Below are 18,976 nucleotides of genomic sequence, written 5' to 3'. Positions count from 1 at the left end.
AGTTCAGCACCCGAGCAAGGGCCTAAACCTCTGACTGCTCCCAGGGGCCGCACAGTGAGCACGGCTCCTGATTAAGACGGGTTGATGCAGAAGATACTGAAGTTATTATATTATGAGAAAAAGCTGATTATAAATGTTGACATCATCACTGATCAACATGTTGCACTGAACCGCAGCAGATTACTGATGTGCGTCACCATCAACAGAGGGCGCCACGAGCTTCTCTCAGCACGATCAATTCATTAATAAATATCTGAAATGACAACATTAAAAATGTTTTTTAAACATTTAACGTGAAATCAAATGAATCATTAAACATGGAGGGAGGAGCCTGATCCATAAAAATCTACAGACTGTTCCTCCTTCGGCCAATAAAACGTCAGGACTCAGTGACGAGCTCGTGCGCGACTGCAGGAGGACAGACTACATTACCCAGAAAGCCACAGACACAAGCGTGTGTAAACAAAAAGCAAAGTATGTTTTTATTTGTCAGAGTGAGAGAAACAACAAACAGCTGCTGAAGAGTTCAGAGGTTACAGCTGGAATACACAGCAGAGAGGAGAGAGGGGGATTGTGGGTAATAACTGATGTACTAACAGCGTGCAGACACACACACACACACACAACCGCTTCCTGTCTGCACAGGAAGTCAGCCGAGAGGATCACGGGAAGCTGTCGTCGTCGTCTTCGGCCATTTCTTTGGCGAACTCCAGATCCTGCTGCTCGCGCTCCCGACGCTCCTGAACGCAGCACGAACACAGAAGGACAGACAGGTGAGTGAACGCGTCAGAGCGTCTGCGCTCTGAGCAAGTCCTGCTTTTATTGTGAAAGTGTGAGAGCGCAGGTGTGCGTTACCTCTGCTGACTCCAGGTCCTTGTTGTAAGCTTTAGGAGGAAACCTCATGGCCTGCAGAGACACAGAGAGCAGAGTTACAGACAGCGAAGCGTCCTGACCGAGGTCGTCACAGGAACAGGATGCCAACCAAAATCTAAATTTATAAAAAGGTCCTTGGTTCTTACGCTGAAGACATGTGACGTCACTGTTCACACAGCGGTGTGAAACAGTGTGGCCCCTCCTCCTGATTTCTAATGTTTTTACATGTTTGTCACGCTGAAATGTTTCAGATAACACAAGTAAACACATAATGCAGTGTTTTTATTATTAAGGGCCTACATGGCCCTGTGTGAAGAAGTGAACCCCCTGAACCTAATACCCGGTTGGGCCCCTCCTAGCAGCAACAACTGCAATCAAGCGTTGGCTGGCGGTGAGTCCTTCTCAGCGCTGTGGAAGAACTCGTCTTTGCAGAATTGTTGTAATTCAGCCACATTGGAGGGTTTTCGAGCCTTAACCGCTTCTTTAAGGTCATGTGACAACTTCTCACTCGGATCCTTTTCTGAAATGCTGTTACTTTTAGGCCAGATGTAACGGGACACACGCCTTCCGCAAAGTTCAACTTCTGTCTCGTCAGTCCACAGTGTGTTTTCCCAAAAGTCTTTGGGATCATCCAGATGTTTTGTGGCGAACCTGAGACGAGCTCAGCAGTGGTTTTCATCTTGGAACCACCAGTCTGGAGCAACTAGGGGTTAAGTGTCTTGCTCAGGGACACAATGGTGGATGTCTCACAGTGGGAATCGAACCCAGGTCACCCACACCAAAGGCAAGCATCTTATGCGCCACCACCACCCGTGGTTGTCGAATTTTGGTCAGCCAGCCACTCCTGGGAAGGTTCACCACTGTTCTGTCTCTTCTCCATTTGTGGATGATGGCTCTCACTGTGGTTCACTGGAGTCCCAAAGCTTTAGAAATACTTTATAACCTTCTCTCTATCTCAATTATTCTGTTTCTCATTTGTTCCTGAAGTTCTTTGGAGCGCAGCATGATGTCTAGCTTTTGAGGATCTTTTGGTCTACTTCACTTTGTCAGGCAGGTCCTATTTAAGCGATTTCTTGAGAACAGGTGAGGCCGTAATCAGGCCTGGGTGTGGCTAAAGAAACTGAACTCAGCTTTCTGAAGATGTCATAAACCACAGCTGCTTTATGTTTTAACAGGAAGGCAATCACTTTTCACACAGGGCCAGGTAGGTTTGGACCCCCCCCCCTTAATAAAAACACTTTCACACCACTGCATCAGACACGCCGCGTGCGTCCGAGGCGCGACTCTCCCTCGACAGACAGTCGCGCCGCGTGCGTCCGAGGCGCGACTCTCCCTCGACAGACAGACGCGCCGCGTGCGTCCGAGGCGCGACTCTCCCTCGACAGACATGCCCTGTGCTGCTCTGGTGTGCATTTACCTTGACAGACATGTTGTGGATGTCCAGGCAGAAGGAGATTCTCTGGTGAAAAGCCAGCTGAGGCTCTCTTGTCCCGTAGATGTCCATCGTCTCTTTTGATTGGACGAAGCCCTTCTCGTGGTTGATGCTCGCCTCGATCACTCCGTCACGGATCGCCTGGAAGACACACACACACCTGGTTAGAGGACGGGGTGAACGTCTGCAGGTGGGCCCTGATAAAAAGGCCGATACACTCGTTCTACTTCCAGAGTGAGGGTTCTGCCGTCACAGTCTCGTGCAGGACTAACCCCGTGGGGGTACAGAGGTTTAGGGCTGGAGGTTTTTCTGCTGCGTGGTGATCAGAATCACTTGTTACCTTGGCGACGATGAACTCTGCGTCCTCCGGACTGTCGAGCTGCAGCTTCTGAGCGATGTCGGCCAGAGAGATCCGAGAGTAGGACAGGCTGATCATACGCACACCTGAACACACACAGGTCAGGGATCAGTAAAGAAAGGGAAACGACACCGGTTCAGGTGAAGCCAGGCGGTGATGTCAGAGGCGACGCGGCCTGTGATTGGCTCACCGGTCTTGATGACGTTGTGTCTCAGGCGGATGATGAGCGTGTACGTCCCGTCCGTCTGGAACTTCTCCCCAAACTGCTCCAGAGCCTGGTTGAACTTGGCCAGGTTACCTGTTCTCACCGCTGCACACACAGCGTTCGTACAGAGGTTACCGATCATCTCTTTTCACACTTCAAAACAGCTGAAAGTAGTTTAAATGAAATGGAATAAATCACTTTTTTTAACTTCCTGTTTGTTAACAGGCTGTAACCTCAGAACAGAAGCGCACGCCTGTTTTCTCTGTTGCTTGGAACAGCCACTGGGTTGCGCTCACGAGCCTCTCTCAGACTACAGCGACAAGGCCGCAGCTAACATAAGCAGAAGTACTTCCTCAGTGTGTAAGTACTGACCCTGAGTCAGCAGGAAGTAGGGCATCAGGGATCGCTTCAGTGACGGCTGTCTGAACTGCAGTCTGTCAGGAATCTCTCCCAGCAGCAGCTCCACCACGATCAGCAGCTTGTGGACCTGAAGAGAGACACAGGTTTAATATGGCAGCTACACACTCGGGGAACCCCGGTCACACTGGAGTAACCAGCAGGGCCACTCATTGATTACTGCTGATGGGGATCGAGACCCGGTTCTAGAAGTTTTTTGCTATTTTCTTCTGATTAATTTCGGCTGCCGAACATTCGGTGCGTCGCTATTCGAGACCGAGACCTTCAAAAAGTGACCCCCAGACCACGACAGATGTCGAGTAATCAACATTAGAATTAAATACGGACAGAAATAAAAGAACCCAGAATAACTGATTAATGAGTCGTTAGAGTGTGTGTGTGTCGGTGCGTAACTGACCGTCTGTTTGAAGCCCACCGCCGTGTGTTGAGGAGCTTTCCTCAGAGCGTTGGTCAGCGTCCTGCGAGCCTCGGTGTACTCCAACTGGATCGCCTTGATACGACCTGCGGGAGGTCACATGACACACAGGTGAGCTCACAGGTGCACAACAGGCGCTCTGCGCGGCACACGGTGACGTGGGCCGGTCTCACCTGTGTAGTACAGGTAGCGGGCCCACTCGTTGTTGTTGGCGAGCTCGGGGAACACCGACTTGGACACGAGCTTCTCGGCCTGGTCGTACAGGTTGAAGTGAAGGTAGTTCCTCAGCAGCAGGTTGAGCAGGACGGCCTGGCCGTCGGCGTCGTGACGCAGAGTCGCCGTGCGCAGCCGAGTGTGGAGGAAGCTGAGGGTCAGCGAAGAGACGGGTACAGACAGGAAGTCCAGAAAAATGAATGTCAAAGGACAGAACGGGAGGAGGCAACACCTGATCCACAGCCTGTATTCACACTGTGGATCAATACTCTCATTACTGGAAGATAGCGAGTGTGTGTTTGTACCTGCGCATGGTGTCGAACTTGTTGAGGAACTCGTACACTCGGGCGTGGTAATAGTAACACTTGGCGGCGACCAGATCCAGAGCCCTGCGGTTCTTGGAGCCGATCTTCTGCAGCAGGTCGTCTGAGACTTTCTGAGCCTGAAACACGACAACGAGGAGAGCAGCGACGTCAACAACAACAAACAGGCGACCCTCACTGAGACGGACTGATCCTAAAACAGATCTCATACAGCGTGTGAAAACATCTGAGCCTGTTTACATAGCTGCTTGCTCCTGAATGGACAGTCCCACAGATGTTTCCTAGCAACACATTTCACCATCATAAGCTGAGACATTTAAACGCTTAGACAGACAGACAGAGACAAACAGAGACACATACAGACAGACAGAGACAGACAGACAGAGACAGACAGAGACAGACAGAGACACATACAGACAGACAGAGACAGACAGAGACACATACAGACAGACAGAGACAGACAGAGACAGATACAGACAGACAGAGACAGACAGAGACAGACAGAGACACATACAGACAGACAGAGACAGACAGAGACAAACAGAGACACATACAGACAGACAGAGACAGAGACAGACAGTCAGAGACAAACAGAGACAAACAGGGACACATACATACAGACAGACAGAGACAGACAGAGAGAGACACACAGAGACAGACAGGGACACATACAGACAGACAGAGAGACAGACACAGAGACAGACAGAGACAAACAGAGACACATACATACAGACAGACAGAGAGAGACAGACAGAGACACACAGAGACAGACAGAGACAAACAGAGACACAGACAGACAGAAAGAGACAAACAGAGACACAGACAGCGACAGACAGACAGACAGACACACAGACAGACAGAGACACAGACAGACAGAGACATAGAAAGACAGAGACATAGAAAGACAGAAACAGACAGACAGAGACACACAGACAGACAGAGACACACAGACAGACAGAGACAGACAGAGACACAGACAGACAGACAGACACACAGACAGACATAGAAAGACAGAGACAGACAGACAGAGACACACACAGACAGACAGACAGAGACACAGACAGACAGAGACATAGAAAGACAGAGACATAGAAAGACAGAGACATAGAAAGACAGAGACACACACAGACAGACAGAAACAGTGACACAGACAGAGAGAGACACAGACAGAGAGAGACACAGACAGACAGAGACACAGACAGAGACACAGACAGAGACAGACAGACAGAAACAGTGACACAGACAGACAGAGACAGACAGACAGAGACAGACAGACAGAGACAGACAGACAGAGACAGACAGACAGACAGAGACAGAGAGACCTCTGTGTATCTCTTGTTGTTGGTCAGGTGAACCACCAGCAGCAGCTGCAGGTACGCCTCCACCTCCGGCAGCAGAGGAGCTGACGCTGCTTTACCGGTCCTCGGACGGAACTGGACGTCTCCGTCCGCCATCTCCATCGGCTGACAGACAGACAGAGAGACATTAATACCAATCAGCTGTCCTCAGCCTTCACTGCTGTCTGCGTTCAGACACTAAAGTCTGAAACCTGCACGTCTGATTTACTTCGTCAATAGAAACGTTTAAACTGAGAGGAGAGTTGGTGAACAGGAACCAAACCTCTGTGTGTTTTCAGCCTGAAGTGCAGCTGCACGGATTTATGTGATGAGATAAAATAAAGAGAAACCTGCTGCTGTTTCTATAAACACCAAAAGACCCAGTTTGGTTTCTGAATATTTGAGAGAGAAAAGCTGGGAAGCCTCAGAGAAGCTTGAATCTCCATGTTTGTCTTTTTTAATTTGTTAATTATTACTTAAACATGGAGATAAATATTAATAAGAATCGTCTGACTCGACATCTGAGAACAAGCCTGAAGAAACAGTTTGAAAAAATAACTCCTCATCACGGAGCCCCACCTCCTCCAGGAAGCCCACCAGGAAGTCCCTGGTGGTGGTGTTGTTGGTGAAGAAGCCGAAGATGGCTTTATGCAGCACGTTGGTGTTGAGGCGGCGGCTGGTGGACGGCAACGCTCTGAGAGCCCGGAGGACGAAGCGAGGCTCCTTCCCCGACACCGCCTTCTCTATCTGCTTCACATGCTCCTTAATGTCTGGGGGGTGCAGAAAGGTAAGGAATCAGACAGAAGCTCATTCAGAAGCTCATTCATAATTCTACAAGTTTTAGACTCAGTCTGAGTTTGGAGTTACAGACAGACTACCGCACGGCTCTACCGAGGTCATTCTAAAATTATGTAGACGTGCGGAGGGAACGTTGAATCTCTACCTACGACTTTACAGCGAATGTTACCTTTGAGCTCAGAGCCTGATGTGACGACTTCAGAACACGTGATGTTTGTCTGTCTGACTCTCTAACAGCCTGTAAACTGAAGCTCCGAGTTTAAAATCCAGCAGTCGTTAAATTAGTTTCAACAGGAGCAAGTCTGCAGACTCCTGAACTCCTCTGGGTTTCTGTAAATGGCTCACTTGTTAATCAGCTGTTATTATTTTAAAGTTTAAACAAAAAATGCTGCTGACTGTATTTCTGGGTTTCAGTACTTTTTAACACCCCCACCGTGATAAAACTGACAACCGGGATCCTTCTGGTCCTTGTAATCGTTACTAAACCGTTTGGTCTCTACTAACCATCATATTATTGTGGATAAAGTGTTTTATTGATTAATCTGAAAACGATACGTCTAAAAATAAAAGTCGTATTATGGTGTGTGTGGAGTCCACGTCTTAACGCTGACCAGGTTTGACGAGCCTAAATACAGAGGGGTTTAGGTAGACCTGGTCTGATGTGGTCTGGGTGGAGATAAAATCCTGGTCACTATGTCCCAGACCCCCCATATTAAAACACACGTGACTCTAGTCTAGTTGGTAGTTTAGACCTGGTCTGGTGTTCAGTGGGCACCCGGAGAGAAAGAGAGGAAGCTGCTAGTTAGCCTAGCACAGCCCTGATCGAGCCGAACTCCATTCAGAAAACAGGCGTTTTAAAAGCGGTTTGCTTGTCATCTCGCTGACAGACCAGACGAAGCATGAATTCATATTTTTAACACATCAGCATCACGAAGTCTTTATTTCAGCATCAGTTTGATCCGTTTATTGAAACTAGCTCACCGCTAAATGTTTGTTGTGTTTATTCGGCAGCTTTAGCTCATTATGCTAACAGGCTAACAGCCGGTGACTCAACGTTCCCGACAGCGGACCGGCTCCGGTACCGGACTCTCCCGGCGTGTTTCACGGTAACGTTCAGTCTCTGCGTTTTACCTTCCAGGGTCACGCTGTCCAGCTCTTTGGGCTTAGCCGCGCTAGCCGCGTCCTCCTCCGGCATCTCCACGTCCTGCGGCTCGGGGCCCGGGTCCTTCGGCTTCTCGGCCTTGGAGTCCCGGTCCCGGCCTCCCGCCTTTTCCCGCCGCTTGGCCGCTGTCTCCTTCATGGTGTCTGGAAGACAAACCGGACAGATAAAGAGACCCCTGCTGCAGCTCGGACACTTTAATCAGCGTTTCTCTGCGGAGTCGCGGCGGCTCAGCTCAGCTCTGCGATGACTGGCAACTATTGTGACGCGCAGAGGATTCTGGGATACTTCAGACAGAACGGGACGAGCGCAGACGCAGATAATCGATGACAGATTGAGCCCCGCTGTAAACAGAGTGGACGTTTCACCGTCAATTAAACCTGCACGAGATCTGATTACACTTTAATTCTTTAATCATTTAATTAACACGGGTCTCTTAAATACTTCATTAAAATATGAATTGTTTGGGAGCTCAGCTGTTCAGGGGAAATGGAAAAAGAAAACAACACTGTGATTTTATCTGAGATCATTTTTATTTCAACAGTAAGCTGATTATTGTGTTTGTGGTGCCACAGTAACAACACCGTAAATACAACAAATATTTAATTTAAAAAAGAAACGGTCAAGTTGTATGAGTGTGTGTTTCTGCATATTTCTGCCTTTGTGTCTGTTTTGTGTGTAAAGTAATGCATGTTTATGTTTTGCATGGATGTAAATAGGTACAGACCTGTGAACCTGTTTCTACTTTTAGTTTCTGTGTAGGAGTCTGTATGTGGCCCTTGTTAACTCGCTGCTTTAGCTAAAACAAGTAGTGGAGACCGGGTCCATTGTAACACAATCAGTGATGACATGAGCAGCATCATTTCACCTCAACGAGTTTTAAACAAAATACTCACTTTGAGTTATGAAAGTAACTTTTTGGATGTACAGTATTTTCCCCGTGGTGTCTAAAGATCTAGGTTATTGATTAATAATTAACACTAACAAACTATGTTAATATAGTCGTGGCTAACGGGCATGCAAGATCTTATGATGGCTGTAACACTGTGTTACAACTGGCCCCGAGCCACATGGCCCGATGCAAGCAGCTTGTTTGTCTGTGTTGACATAGGTAGTTAGAAAATGAACATATTTCACTAAATATAAATTTAAAACTACGTTTAAAAAGGGTGTATTAAAAGAAATGATTTGTTCTAGTTCAAACAAAACATCAATTAACATAGGCCAACATTCTTTGTTTAAAATAATGTGTGTTTTATATGTGTTAATCGTGAATACAATTAACTCTGCAAAAGTAAGCTTCCTTTCTTTGTCACTTTGTCTGTACAGGGGACCTAAAGTAGCTGATTGTATAAGACCCAGCAAAACCAAAGAGAAGTTCAGTTGTAAAAAGCTATTTTATGAAGTTAGAACAGAGAGGATGCCGGACATCTAAACGAATTTGAACCATATAAAAAAACTCTTAAGTAACATTATTAGCAGTATCCAACGAAGGTTAAAGTCAAGGGCAACTGGACTTGGTTGAAGTATCAATTATTTATTAGTGCACACATACACGTTTCCTGTAGTGTAGTACTTGAGTGTATCTGAAGCAGTCTGTGAGGTATTATTAATCATCAGACTCCTCTGATGTAGTTGATGTAACACTCGGCCCCGCCCACCGTGGAACCTCAAACCAATCAAAGCTATTGTTACATATCAACACGTGATGTAACAACAATAAGAAAGATCAATAATTGTGATTGGCTGTAAAATTTTAAAGTCCAACTTTATTTGGCCCATTTTAGCTGAGTTCACCTACAAAAGATGATTTATTAACATGTCATAAACAAACACGCAGATAAATATATTGTTTTGATTTGACCATAATAACAAAGATTCTCACTTGTGAAGACAAAACATAAAAGTAAACAAAAGAAGGTGTTGAATAAAAGATGAACATGATGATGCAGAAACAATAAAAGTGACTTATTTCCTCAATAATTAATAAACAAATTAAATCTTGTTTCATCCAAAGAAAAACACAAACACACTCTGCTGTTACATCATGACTACCACAGGAGGGCGCCAACCAACGCTCCACAGGAAGTCACCTGACCTCATCACAGGCGTTATCTAACTGCACAAGAAAACACATTAAAGGATTACAGTCTCACGAAGAAAAGAAATAAACCAGAGAAATTACATTTAATTTAGATGAAACAAACTGAAACAAGACGCAGACAAATAACCAAAACTCATATTCAGTGATTAAAATAAAGATGATAAAGATGCGACCTGCTGCAGAGGAGTTTACATCTCGTCTCATCAGTGCAGGAGGGTCCGGTACAGTCCCCAGGCGTGTCACTTCCTGTTCATCAGCTGTGAAACAAACGTCCAGGAAAGGCTCAGGTGTTCCTGAACTTGACCTGCAGCCCGTCAGAAAGACGTACAGCTAACATTAGCATTCTGACCTCAGCAGGGTGTCGTCTGTTTCTGCTGGGCTGATGTTTGTGTAGACGTCCTTTTCCTTTCTTTTACTGAACAACAACAAACAGAGTCAGAGGAAACAACACTTCACAATCACATCGCAGTGGAAACGAAACGTGGCTGTTCTGGTTTGCAGAGCGCCACATGGTTTGGATGTTCTGCTTGAAATCTATTTAAAATACAAAGAACGACGGTCTCTGATTGGAGGTTCCCCACCAATCAAATCACATGAATAAATAATAATAGAGTAAATGCTTAAAGAACAGATTACCAGATGAATAATTAGTAAAGGGCAGATATATGCTGAGAAATAAATGAAGCGACGTGTTGTGAGAACGAGGAGATGAGAAGTCTTCAGGTCACGTCAGCAGCCTCCTTTAGAAAAAGAGCTCAGAGGAAACACTGATGAAGGAACCAAACTTCCAGATACGAGACGTGAGATCTGACATCTGGACCAGAGTCCAGGTCCTCGAGGAGCGACAGCGGTGACCCAGCACGAAGGTGAAGGTCTGGAGTGTGACCAGGTGTTCAGAAATAAATCTTTGTTCTTCTTTACAAAGTTTAAAGGATCACTATGGGCAGCGGTATCTTCTCTTACTGCCACATTTTTTAATCTCATTTGACGTAGAGCAGCTTCCTACTCTGCCTCTGATTGGCTAACCCCAAACCGCTCAGACAGTCCAGACGTCACGTCACGGCTTCAGCGTGTAGAGGAGAGGGACACCGGGCAGAGACGAGGGACAGAGACGAGGCGGCGCCGGAGCCTTGGACCAATAAACACCTGCAGTGCTCTAAAAACGGAGCCGTTTACTGACGGGAGCAGATGATTAACGTCTAACTAGCTAACTGCTTTTATTAAATTCACTTTTTACTTCTCGTGACCTAGCACAGCACAGCCAGACTCCAGACTCCATTTAGAAAACAAGCATTTTAAAAGTTGTTTGCTTGTCATCTTGCTGACAGACCTGACAAAGCATGACATAACATTTATAACAAATCAGCATCATGACGTCGTTATTTCAGCATCTGTTTGATCCTTGGGGAATTTCTAGAAGTCCTTGAGGAGACATGCGTCCTCGTTGTCAGGTTACCAACAACAGCTCTTCCAGGATTAACTCCGTCCTCTACACCTGACGGAGCTGCATGAGCTTGAGGTACGCCAAGTGTCGACGGACGTGCTCCTCGTTCTTTCTGATGTAGTAGGCCAGGAAGGAGATGACCATGGCGATCCAGAGGAACATGATGACCAGCATCGCCACATCGGTGTTTCTCCTCACAGCCAGACACAGATCCCAGTCCTCCAGCAGCAGGACCAGAGGCCTCCCAGCAGCTCCTGCAAAGACACAATCTGTAATACTCTGAACGTGTTTAAACATCAGACACATGACTCGCTGCTTAGAGCTGAAATAAATTAAATCTAACAAAAACAATGTAATGTTACGTTGTACACACACAGCCCTCTGATTGGCTGATGAGTGTAGGCGTACCAAGGGTCGGGAGGTCCGATGTCTGACAGACGACTCCAGAAAGAGAGGACGGGTCCAGATCCAGCTGAGATATCGACAGCTGAAAAACAAACCACAAACAATCACAAACACAGAATCTGTCTGTCAGAACCCCCCCCCCCAAAAGAACAACAAATAATAATTTGTAGATTTTGTGAATCATCTTTTATTCGAGGAAGGTTCAAATTAAAAGCGAGTGGACATTTCAGTTCAGTGCTGATTAGCAGGGAGTCCCAGCTAGTTGTCGTCTGTGGCGTCGTAATCAAGTTGATGGATACCGCTTGGTTCATTAGTGCGCCTGGTCTTTGTGGTGGTTGGAGAAACCTGAGGCCAAATGTGAGTGTTTGTTCAGTCTCCTGGGAAGAGATGGAGCGACAGCATTGCAGGTGTGGGACCAGTGGTGTGTCTAGCCCGTTGAGAGAAGGTCTCTCTACTCCGGTGTAAATGACTTCTTTCACTCCTTCTTTCAAACAATCTGTCCTCCCTGTTGTCCTTGAAAGAGTGTCCTTTGGTTGTTTTGTTTCCCAGAAATGAAACAACCTCTACACAAACGCATGGCTCAACACAGAAGGGCCCTCCGGTCAAGGCTCAGCAGTTTACCTACACCTGAAGGACAGAGGAGGAGCCTCAGAGTGAAAGACGCCATATATACTAAAATAGAGAAACCATCTCTCAACAGGTTAGGAGGTCTGAGACACCACTGGTCCCCCACCTACAATTCTGTCGCTCCATCTCTTCCCAGGAGACTGATGAGACTAATGTCAGTTGTTCAACTACTGTTGTATCAACAACCAGGAGCTCTAATGAACCTAGTGGTACATCCATCACCTTGACAACGACCCCACAGAGGTGAAATAGCTGGGACTAGTCAGGCGGAACTGAAGAAGCCTCTTGGATGAGAAGCGAAACGTTCCCGAGTATCTTGAAGTCCAGTTGACCTTGATTTTAGCTGTGATAACTCTGACCTGGATGACTCAGATCCTTCCTTGATTCTACTCCCACAGGTAGCTCCAGAGAGCCCCTGTTAGCGTCAGCTGTGCAGATTAAACTCACCTGCATCCTACAGTCACAGTGCAGATTAAACTCACCTGCATCCTACAGTCACAGTACAGATTAAACTCACCTGCATCCTACAGTCACAGTGCAGATTAAATTTACCTGCATCCTACAGTCACAGTACAGATTAAACTCACCTGCATCCTACAGTCACAGTGCAGATTAAATTTACCTGCATCCTACAGTCACAGTGCAGATTAAACGCACCTGCATCCTACAGTCACAGTACAGATTAAACTCACCTGCATCCTACAGTCACAGTGCAGATTAAACTCACCTGCATCCTACAGTCACAGTGCAGATTAAACTCACCTGCATCCTACAGTCACAGTACAGATTAAACTCACCTGCATCCTACAGTCACAGTGCAGATTAAATTTACCTGCATCCTACAGTCACAGTGCAGATTAAATTTACCTGCATCCTACAGTCACAGTACAGATTAAATTTACCTGCATCCTACAGTCACAGTACAGATTAAACTCACCTGCATCCTACAGTCACAGTGCAGATTAAATTTACCTGCATCCTACAGTCACAGTACAGATTAAACTCACCTGCATCCTACAGTCACAGTGCAGATTAAATTTACCTGCATCCTACAGTCACAGTGCAGATTAAACGCACCTGCATCCTACAGTTACAGTACAGATTAAACTCACCTGCATCCTACAGTCACAGTGCAGATTAAACTCACCTGCATCCTACAGTCACAGTGCAGATTAAACTCACCTGCATCCTACAGTCACAGTGCAGATTAAATTTACCTGCATCCTACAGTCACAGTGCAGATTAAATTTACCTGCATCCTACAGTCACAGTGCAGATTAAATTTACCTGCATCCTACAGTCACAGTACAGATTAAATTTACCTGCATCCTACAGTCACAGTGCAGATTAAATTTACCTGCATCCTACAGTCACAGTGCAGATTAAATTTACCTGCATCCTACAGTCACAGTGCAGATTAAATTTACCTGCATCCTACAGTCACAGTGCAGATTAAATTTACCTGCATCCTACAGTCACAGTGCAGATTAAACTCACCTGCATCCTACAGTCACAGTGCAGATTAAATTTACCTGCATCCTACAGTCACAGTACAGATTAAACTCACCTGCATCCTACAGTCACAGTGCAGATTAAACTCACCTGCATCCTACAGTCACAGTGCAGATTAAACTCACCTGCATCCTACAGTCACAGTGCCAGGGGTTGTGTGTGAGGTTGGCATGAGCTCGCAGCCCACCGAGCGCCGCCGGGTCCAATGCAGACAGCTTATTGGACGACAGGTCCAGAAAACGAAGCGAGGACGTCAAACCACGGAAACAACCGGCCTCCAGCGAGGAGAGCTGGGAGGAAACAGGAAAGCCGTGTTGCTTCGGTCTCCGCTGATCTGTGTTTTTACATGAAGTGATATGAGGCGTACCTGATTGTGCGACAGGTCGAGCTCCTGGAGCAGCAGCAGGTCGCAGAACGTGTCGGCCGGCAGAGAGCCGAGCAGGTTCTTATCCAGAAACAGACGAGTGGTGAGGTTAGAGAGGCCGACGGGTACCTGGGGAAACACCTGAGACGGTCAGGGTCGCTACAGAGGAACATGCAGGAGCGTGTAGCCTAGCTTAGCAAAACACTGGCAACCAAGGGAAACAGGAGCAGGAGCCGGAGTTTGAACCTTCCTCAGAATGTAAAGACAGATAAGCGGTATGAAAAGCTTCCAGCTGTGTTTTCCTCTGCCGTTGTTGCTGCAGCGGTCTGTGTGGCGGCGGGAGCAGAGGGCTCTGTGAGCGGGCGGCTGGCCGGCCTCACGCGCTCGCCAGGTTGGCACAGATCCTGCCATGTGATTAAAGGCCCAGGGCAACGCAAACTGCATATTTTGTCCCCATACAGCAGGTTATAAAGTGAAGCTGAGTCTGTAACTGCCCTGAGGATGAACCAGAGTTTAAGAGTCTGATAGTTAAAGCTGCTCTGCAGTCTGGAGGTGCGCCAGCAGAAACTTCCACATCTCTTCCCAGCATGCAGCAGGGTGAACGGGCTGTGTCTGGGTGGGTTCTGTCCTTTAGTATCCTGTGGGCTCTGCAGGCACCTCACCGATATCACTGATGCTCAGGAGATGGGTACCGATGATCTTCTGAGCAGTTTGAATCAGCCGCTGCATATAATTATTATTATTATGTTTCTGTAAAAATCCACTGAGCAGACATCTTTGATTCTCTCTTTTCTTTATTTGCATATTTATTATTGAAGTAATCCAAAAGTCACTGAAAGTAATCAGGTTACATTACTTTGATTTTGTGGTACTTGGATTACATTAGATTACATCTTTAGGGGCGGCTGTGGCTCAGGAGGTAGAGCGGGTTGGCCATTAATCGGAACGTCGGCGGTTCAATCCCTGGCTCCCCCTGGTTGCGTGTCGAAGTGTCCTTGGGCAAGATACTGAACCCCGATTTGCCCCTGGCGGCTGTTCCATCAGTGTATGAGTGAGAGTGAATGTTAGTTTCCGTTTGAGCACTTAGGCTCAGTGTATGAATGTGTGTGACTGGTGAATGCAGATGTAGTGTAAAAGCGCTTTGAGTGGTCGAAAAGACTAGAAAGGCGCTATACAAGTACGGAGCATTTACATCTTTTAATTAGTAATTGTACCGGATAACATTTTTAAAGTAACCCTGGTTAGCCAAAGGAGAAGACGACGACTGACAAGCTCACGTGTCCACTAAATGCTAACTGGTTTCATGATTGTTGTATTTGAAAATGTATTGGCAGATTTTGTCTTTTCTGTTTCATTGCTTTGAACACTTTCTCCCTGCTTTCTAAGCTAGACTAAACAAGTCTCTCCCAGGTTCCCTGAAAACATCAGACTGGTTCTTTAACCAAACATTTTCCCAGAGATTAAAGAGGTCATATTCTGCTTTTTGGCTTTTCCCCTCTCCTTTATTGAGTTATAAACCTTTTTTGTGCTGTAACAGGTTTGCAAAGTGAAAAAGCCCAAAGTGAGTTCCCATTTCCCACAGAAAACTCTGCTCTGAACTGAAAACAGCTCGTTTGTAGTCCAGCCTTTACTTCCGCTTTCTTGTGATGTCACAAGAAAATACGTGTCATAACGCTCGCCGAGCGGCTACTCCGACACGCCCTCAGAAACAGCGAGCTGCAGCTCACAGCTCTCCTCTCCCTTCCAAACACTAGCTACCCTCCAGGCAGTCAGTGACATAAAGTTGTTCCTGTGATGTAGAGACAGAGCTCAGTTAAAACTTTATGGATACAGATTAATAACTCACCGCTCTGAAACTCTCGCTCCAGTCCGTGTTGCCGAGCCGGTCGGCAACACGGACGGCTGAACCCGAGCTGTTTACCGGCTTCTCGCTGACCCGCCCTACTCTGCTTCTGATTGGCTAGTAGTCCTTAAGTAGGAACTGAGCATGTGCAACTCCCAACAAAGATCATTTAGAGACAAGATGTATCACTCCATAGCTAAAACGAGGAGCTGCAACAATGTGCAGTAGGACAAACATATAACCATGTAAACCTGCTCTGGTACAACCTCTGAATAAGACGAGGAACCTGAAAATGAGCAGAATAACCTCTTTAAGAATTTTCCTTCCCCACAACATCACGGACACCAAACACAGACCTGAGGCAGTCTCAGTCCACTGCAGCGCACCGCCAGTCCGCCGTCTGGCGTCTCCGAACGTTGGCAAATGTCGTGGGCGGAGACTCTGACGGTTCGCGGCCAGAGGGGCGTGGTATACGGCGTTGTCGCCATCCCCAGGTTCAGAAGAAGAAGGAGGAGGATCATCCAGCGTGGCGGGTCCACCACAGAAGAAGAAGAAGAAGGCATTTGTAGATTCACAGTGTGGGACATTGATGGAAGAGTCAGAGACGCTCCAGCGCGGCTCGCCACATTTTGAATCTGTCTGATGAGTTAGTGAGACGCTGGAGGAGGAGGAGCCTGTTGGAACGAAAAGGTTTGAGGTCAAACAGCATTTAATGTTCGAGAGAAGAAGCTCGCTGTTGGTTTCTGTTGTTAGTAGCGCCCCCTACAGGAACAGCAGCCTAAGCCCCCCCCACCCCGCTTCACGGTCCCTTATTACAGATTAAATATGTTCGGTGGTCGACGGCGAGAGACGACTAGTGTTCTGATCCCGTTTGAAGTGTGCGCTGAATTACACACAGGATGTTTCTCAGTTTAAAAGATCGTTTAAGTCAAGAAAGTCGCAGTTTGTCGTAAAGCTGTTGAAGCAGAAGATTTGTTAACAGCTCATTAAAGCTGCATCTGTAAAAAATGTTAATTTCAGCTCCACATGATCTGCAGCTGTTTTCTAGAAGGTCAAAGGTCAAACTAAAAGAAACACAACATGTTCAGAAAAAATAATTATGGTAAAAAACTAAAAGTAGTAAGTAAAAATTATTATACAAATAAAATGTATAAAGGATAAGAAAAGATATTAAAATACGTATTATAAAATATAATGAATGCTGTATTAATTAAAAATTTGTCAAATAATTATAATAATCAAATCCTGAAGAACACAAAATGAAATAAGTATAAGAATAATAAAATTATTAAGTCATAAAATTATTAAAAATAATATATAAAATTTAAATAATGCAATACTGACTAATATAAAATAATAAAATAAGAGATTTATCTTATTAATGTCTTATAACAGCGTTGTTAAATGATTTATTAATTATTAATGAAGCTTTAAAACCACATTTTATAAAGAATGATTAGAAAGTGACTCTAAATCTGCAGTCCTGTTACAGAGGAGGAGGAAGAGGAGGAAGATGAAGAGCGGAGGGGTCAGAGGGCAGATTAATACGGAGCAACACAATCTGAGATGAGAAAGAAGGTTAGATTAATCCTCAGATTACAGAGGGATTAAAGGTTCAGGTGGAGGAGAGACGGGAGAAGAAGGGAACCTCCCGAAGAAACAGGAAACACTGTGTGTGTCATAAAAGTGAAATATTTGATTATTATTAAAGTCCTGATTTAATAAGAGTCAGATTTTACTACAGTAAAGAAGATTAAAGTCCTCCGCACTGTGAATACTTCTACTTCTGATACTTCAGAATCATTCTGAACGCAGTACTTTTACTAGTAACTGAATATTTCTTGCTTTGCTCCAGTAAATGATGTCAGTCTCAATTATTTATAATAATAATAATGATGATGAATCTCTTTCTCTCTATATATACATAGAGAGAGATTTATATATGTGTATATTATATACTGTGTAAGTATTATAAATACTGTTATATATATAATATAAACCATTATTATTTATTGATTAAATGGTTGCAGAGAAACGTTGGTGAAAATAAACAGAAGTAGTTTCTGCAAAAGCTGCCAGAATCAGCTGATCCTCTGCTGAAAAAACAACCATCAACACTTTATTCATTTAGCAGCTCTGTCAGTGCTTTGATTTCCTGATTGATTAATTTATTTACTGATTGATTCATTTATTGGTTGATTGATTCATTTATTGGTTGATTGATTCATTTATTGGTTGATTGATTCATTTATTGGTTGATTGATTTCCCGCCGCCAGAAATTCAAAACACGCGGTTGTTCCAAACCTCATAAAGGTTTCTGTTAAACCGCCAGAGGAGCAGCTGCAGGAGGTCAGACTGCTGATAATCGATCACTTTCTGCTCTTCACTTCCTGTCAGCACGTGAGCAAATCAAAAGATAAAGAAATGATCGGTACTCACGCGCTGAAGCTCTGAACAGAGACGAAGACGAAGCTGCTGCCCGTCAGGCTGGAGAGGAGGAACTGAGAGTCCTGATGAGGTAAAGATTAATACAAATGTTGAATTTACATTAAGTGATGAAATAATAAATAATAAAATAATAAAACGATACAAAATGTTCGATTAACAGTTAAATGTTTGAATAAAAACTAAAATCATTAGTTAGTGAAGTAACTCCTAAAGCAACAGAGACGCAGCAGCGTCCTCTGCTGGACAGAAGACGCAACAATAACATTCATCATGGAAAATAAACAAACCACTGACGTCACATAAAGTGTTCATGCAGCTCACCTTTATTTACGTCATCATTAACACGTTTCATAGGAAAATAAGGAATAAACATAAATACACAAAATAAAATAGGTGTGACTAAATATATATAATATAAATCTTTTATAATCCTATGTGGCAAAATGATAAAACAAAAATGTAAAAAATTAATTAAATAAAGATATGATGTTGAATTATACAAAATGAAAAACATACAAATAACAAATAAATAATAAAACTGTTAATTGATAAAAGATAAAGTTATATTATAATTAAAAATATAAAAACAAATAATTAAAAACAAAACAATAAATAAAACGATAAAACATAATAAAAGATCATGTCACACAAATTAATCACAAAAAACATAAATAAAGGAAGATCCTCTCTTGTTAATC

General features: G+C 44.9%; 2 protein-coding genes across 2 annotated transcripts; both read right to left on the bottom strand.

Annotated features, from left to right (window-relative positions):
- Positions 1 to 455: 455 nt before the first annotated feature.
- psmd3 (proteasome 26S subunit, non-ATPase 3) lies at positions 456 to 7,804 on the bottom strand. The gene is made up of 12 exons (XM_038710112.1): positions 7,503 to 7,804; positions 6,153 to 6,343; positions 5,559 to 5,699; positions 4,219 to 4,355; positions 3,874 to 4,064; positions 3,683 to 3,786; positions 3,241 to 3,355; positions 2,854 to 2,973; positions 2,646 to 2,749; positions 2,291 to 2,446; positions 856 to 906; positions 456 to 740 (listed from the first exon to the last, which is right to left on the bottom strand). The coding sequence occupies exons 1-12, from the start codon at positions 7,669 to 7,671 to the stop codon at positions 663 to 665; spliced, it is 1,557 nt and encodes a 518-aa protein (XP_038566040.1). The 5' UTR covers positions 7,672 to 7,804; the 3' UTR covers positions 456 to 662.
- A 1,475-nt stretch (positions 7,805 to 9,279) lies between these two features.
- Positions 9,280 to 18,762, bottom strand: LOC119896617 (leucine-rich repeat-containing protein 3B-like). The gene is made up of 6 exons (XM_038710116.1): positions 18,270 to 18,762; positions 16,186 to 16,503; positions 13,990 to 14,115; positions 13,748 to 13,912; positions 11,487 to 11,565; positions 9,280 to 11,332 (listed from the first exon to the last, which is right to left on the bottom strand). Exons 2-6 carry the CDS (start codon positions 16,414 to 16,416, stop codon positions 11,124 to 11,126), a joined length of 810 nt encoding a protein of 269 aa, XP_038566044.1. The 5' UTR covers positions 16,417 to 16,503; positions 18,270 to 18,762; the 3' UTR covers positions 9,280 to 11,123.
- Positions 18,763 to 18,976: the final 214 nt, after the last annotated feature.

Source organism: Micropterus salmoides, unplaced genomic scaffold, assembly GCF_014851395.1.
Source record: "Micropterus salmoides isolate LMB-PRFRI ecotype aquatic unplaced genomic scaffold, ASM1485139v1 Ms_hic_scaffold_10, whole genome shotgun sequence".
Taxonomy (NCBI): domain Eukaryota; kingdom Metazoa; phylum Chordata; class Actinopteri; order Centrarchiformes; family Centrarchidae; genus Micropterus; species Micropterus salmoides.
This window is presented reverse-complemented; position numbering and strand designations above follow the sequence as displayed.

Coding starts and splice junctions, on each gene's coding strand:
- psmd3 (XM_038710112.1), bottom strand. CDS start 7,671: ATGAAGGAGACAGCGGCCAAGCGGCGGGAAAAGGCGGGAGGCCGGGAC. Junction 6,344..7,502: donor GGACAGCGTGACCCTGGAAG/GTAAAACGCAGA, acceptor TGCACCCCCCAG/ACATTAAGGAGCATGTGAAG. Junction 741..855: donor AGGACCTGGAGTCAGCAGAG/GTAACGCACACC, acceptor TGCTGCGTTCAG/GAGCGTCGGGAGCGCGAGCA.
- LOC119896617 (XM_038710116.1), bottom strand. CDS start 16,416: ATGTCCCACACTGTGAATCTACAAATGCCTTCTTCTTCTTCTTCTGTG. Junction 14,116..16,185: donor GTGGACTGAGACTGCCTCAG/GTCTGTGTTTGG, acceptor GTGTTTCCCCAG/GTACCCGTCGGCCTCTCTAA. Junction 13,913..13,989: donor TCGACCTGTCGCACAATCAG/GTACGCCTCATA, acceptor GTTTCCTCCCAG/CTCTCCTCGCTGGAGGCCGG.